The following is a 3889-nucleotide window of genomic DNA, read 5'->3' as shown; positions in this document are numbered from 1 at the left end:
CTTCTCATCGCCACGGGGGGAGACGGGGGCCCCGACCTCACCTTGGCCCAAGACGCCCGCCACGCCTCCGAAACCTGGGGACCAAGCGGCGCGACGGGGGTCGAACCGAGGGCCTCACCTTTCCTGGAGGCGCAGCGCAGGGCTCGGCTCCGCGGCGCCGGCGGACGGGGGNGGAAGCGCGAGGTGCCCGCCGCGCCGCGCCGCCCTGCTGCTCGCCGCCCAGGTAATGCTCCGTGCGCCCCGACGGCTTGCGGCCGTTTGGCCTCCGCCTCGGAAGTGCGTGGCTGGTTCAACGCTGTGGCACCTGACGCTCCTCAGACCCGGGCCGACAGCCTGGGGTCGCGGTCGTTTTTCCCCGGTCGCACACGCGGGGCCCCGGCTTGTTTCTTTTTCTTTGACCTAAAATCTGTCCCGGCGCCGCCCTCCTGCGGGGACCTCGCCCGAGAGGCCGCGCGCCGGTGGGAGTCACCCGGCTCGTGTGGAGGCGGCCGGGCTGAGACGCTCCTACCCTGCGGCTCCCGCGGGGCCTGGGGACCCGTGCGTGGCCCCCAAGGGGGAGTCCTAGTGGACGCGCGGTGTCTTCGAGAACGTAATTAGTACATTCTGGAAATAATGCCTGTAATTCGAAGAGCAGGACGTTTAGAAATCTTCCATCTTCCTCCGAGTCGAGACAAGATCAAATTTGAAGTATCATTAATGAATCCGCTGTTGTATATGTGACATAATATGTTTACAATAGATTTTAAAACTTTTAGGAACTCTTAAGTAGCGTGTGGTAATGGGGACGCTAGTATTTTAATACGTCGTTCCCCACCTTAGGTGTGTGAGTGAATCAGCCTACCTTCAACTCCCATTCAGTAACTGTCCTTAGATGTACACCTTGGGAGGGAACGCGCCGCAGTACCGTTGGTTCAGGGGAGGTTTACTTTCTTTTGATGAGTGAGGAAGCACATCTTTATTTTCTCAGTAAATTGTATGGAAGGAGGCATAAAGCAAGTGAAAAGCAATGTTTCAGTTGCGTAAAGAAGCAAACAACTTAAAGGTTTTCTTTACATAATGAGATACCATAAAGCTACAAATTACAGAAGATGATTTTGCCTGGTAAAGGTAAAAAAATAAAACAAACAAACCCACAAATGTTAAAGCGCACTTAAGGATGAATTTACTCATCTTTTTTAGAAACAAATTTCCTTTTACTTTGGGTTATGGACGTGAAATTCATGCATATCGTTTTTTGGTCAGCAAGCTTTCAGATTCCTTCAAAGAGAGATTCCTGTATTAATAGAGAAAAAAAAAAGAGCAACATTATTTCAAAAATGGAATTCATCCGAAACGGGCACACACACACAGACTCTAACTTCCCACAATAGAAGCCGCTAGTCCCCGGGAAAGCTAGTCACTAACCCGGGTGAGTCCCTTCAGGCTTCAGGAAGCAAGATTCACCTGCTTCCCCGGAGTAGGAAGAATGTGGGAACCTACGTGTTGGGAAAAGTGTGGAAGTACAGAGTTTGGAAGGCAGGGGGCCGAGGCGAGGGTGAGGCGAATTAGGTGCGCAGGGCGCCCTAACTTGCGCACCCCGGCATCTCCCGGGCCTCAGCCCGCCTGCTGGCGCCGCCGCTGGGCTGGCGGTGGGGTCCCGGGAAGCGCCCACCCGGAACGGGCTGGACAATGGACAGCTTTGTTGCCGACAGTCAGGTTCAAAAGAAAGGACTGATGAAACAGTGCTGACCACTGAGGGCCACCGGGTCTTACCTGCTGCTGCCCTAAGCAGCCTGTCTGAATCCTCCTCAAATCTTCAACATTACATACGTTAGTAACCGGCCCCTTATTTAACTTTTTATACGTGCTCAGTGCTTTCCAAAAAAGCACTTAATTTTTTCATTCAGTCTGCAAAAACTCTGAGGATTTTACATTTTATGGTTGGGAAGAGAAAGCTCAGAGAGATGAAGTAACTTGTGAAAGTCACACAGCTAATAAGTGGCGGAGAGAGGATTCAAGCTAGGCGGATTCACCCTAATACTTGTGCTTTTTACCATACAAACTGAAATTTACCATACAAATTACAATTTAATATTTGTAGAGTTCTTCATTACTTGCAAAACATTTTTTGTATCTATTATTTCAATAAAGTTAATATTTTAACTTGACTTCTTATTAACAATTCAAATACTATTTTCATGGTAGAGTATATTATTGGACTGGTTGGAGTTCTTGTTTAGTCTTCCAGAAAGTAGAAGGCTTTAGAGTGTTAAAGAGTTTGTTTCACAGTGTGTGGTGTAGATCGTAAAATTAGAGGTCTTTCTAATTATGTCAAATTGTCATTAGCTTCCCGTCTTTATAATGTAAAATAAACACATATCGGTGAAGAAAATATATTGTTGCATTTTATATGTATAAATGTATACTATAATAAAACAATAGGTTTTATATAATCAATGCTTTTTTTCACCTGTCAACTATTTCCCTTATTGTTTAAAGTATAATTTACGTAATTAAATTCACCCTTTTGAGTATATAGTCCAGCAAGTTTTGCTAAAAACTACCACAGCAACGAGATGCAGCATTTCATCATCCCAGCTCGCATGTAACCCTAGGTCTTGCCCATTACTGATCTGTTTTCTGTCTCTGTAGTTTCCCTTTTGCCAGAACATCATAGAATCATACAGCCTTTTAGGTTGGCTTCTTTTACTGAGCAGAATGCTTTTGAGATCTATCCATGTTGTTTTGAGTATCACTAGTTCATTCCTTTTTAGTTTTGAGTAGTGTTCCATTGCATGGATTTACCACTGTTTGCTGATCCATCCTGCAATGGGAGAGCTTTGGCTTGTTTTCAGTTTCTGGTGATCGTGAATAAGCCACTATAAACATCTGGGTACAGATTTTTGTGGGAAGATAGGTGTTCATGTCACCTTGGGTGGGACTGTTAGATGTGGTGAGTACATATTTAACTTTATAAAACCATGTCTGAGTATTTTCCCAAAGCGGCTGCACTATCTCTGCCTTCCCGCCAGTATGCACCGGAGCCCCACTTGCTCTGTATCTGTGCTGTCATTACCATATTCGTTTTCTTTTTATCCATTTTAATAGATTTTTTTAAAGAAAAATTGTTGACTCAATAGTCTAAAATCAGTTGATTTCTTAATCTAGATGTCTGGCTTACCAGCGAGGCTAAGATTTCTCAAGTTCAGCACGTCCGCCTGGCTAACTGTTTTGGAGCAGAGTAGCAGCAGGTGCCTTTCGTTGGACACGTGCTCTCCAGTTCACCTCGGTCACATTCTCCCTATTTCCCTTATTTTATCTGCCTCTGCCTGAGGGCGTTTTTGAGAGCCCCCCGCACCCCCCTTGCAGAGTTGTTGAGGGCTTGGTTTTTAGAGTCAGTGACCTCAATTCAAGTTCCAGCTCTGCCTCATGGCAGTTGTGTGACTTTGGATCCCTCTCTGGCTGAGCGTCTCCAATGTTCATTTTCCTCGTCTCATTCTTATCTCAACAGGTTCTGCTGTTTTAAAAAAAATTGTTTGGGGGTAGTTAAGATTCAGGCATCAAAGTAGACATTTTAAAATGGAATATACTGGGGCACCTGGGTGGCTTAGTCGTTTTGAGTATCGGACTCTTGGCTTAGGCTCAGGTTATGATCTCATGGTTCATGGGTTCAAGCCCCATGCTGAAAGTGCTGAGGCTGCTTGGAATTCTCTCTTTCCCTCTTGATGTCCCTCCCCACTGGCTTGCTCTCTCTCTCTCAGAATAAAATAAACTTTAAAAAATGACTTCCTTAAAAAATAAAATGGGAAATAACATAATTCTTAAAAATTAGATCTTATATAACTCTTGTCCACAGAGTAAGCCATTGACAGAGTTGAAACTAGAAGTCTTAAAACCTAACCTAGATTGT

At 45.5% G+C, this 3889-nt stretch overlaps 2 protein-coding genes across 5 annotated transcripts in view; one reads left to right on the top strand and one right to left on the bottom strand.

Annotated features, from left to right (window-relative positions):
- Positions 1 to 3889, top strand: part of LOC144221314 (uncharacterized) — a 70668-nt gene that overhangs the window by 26738 nt on the left and 40041 nt on the right. The window lies entirely within an intron of this gene.
- PPP1R42 (protein phosphatase 1 regulatory subunit 42) overlaps positions 1140 to 3889 on the bottom strand; it is a 53812-nt gene continuing 51062 nt past the window's right edge. For both annotated transcript variants that reach the window (XM_077751775.1, XM_077751778.1), the window contains exon 9: positions 1140 to 1273. In XM_077751775.1, the coding sequence (XP_077607901.1) occupies positions 1219 to 1273 (55 nt within the window). In that variant the 3' untranslated portion in view covers positions 1140 to 1218. The remainder of the gene's footprint in view (positions 1274 to 3889) is intronic.

Source organism: Crocuta crocuta, unplaced genomic scaffold, assembly GCF_008692635.1.
Source record: "Crocuta crocuta isolate KB4526 unplaced genomic scaffold, BGI_CrCroc_1.0 scaffold20, whole genome shotgun sequence".
Lineage (NCBI taxonomy): Eukaryota > Metazoa > Chordata > Mammalia > Carnivora > Hyaenidae > Crocuta > Crocuta crocuta.
This window is presented reverse-complemented; position numbering and strand designations above follow the sequence as displayed.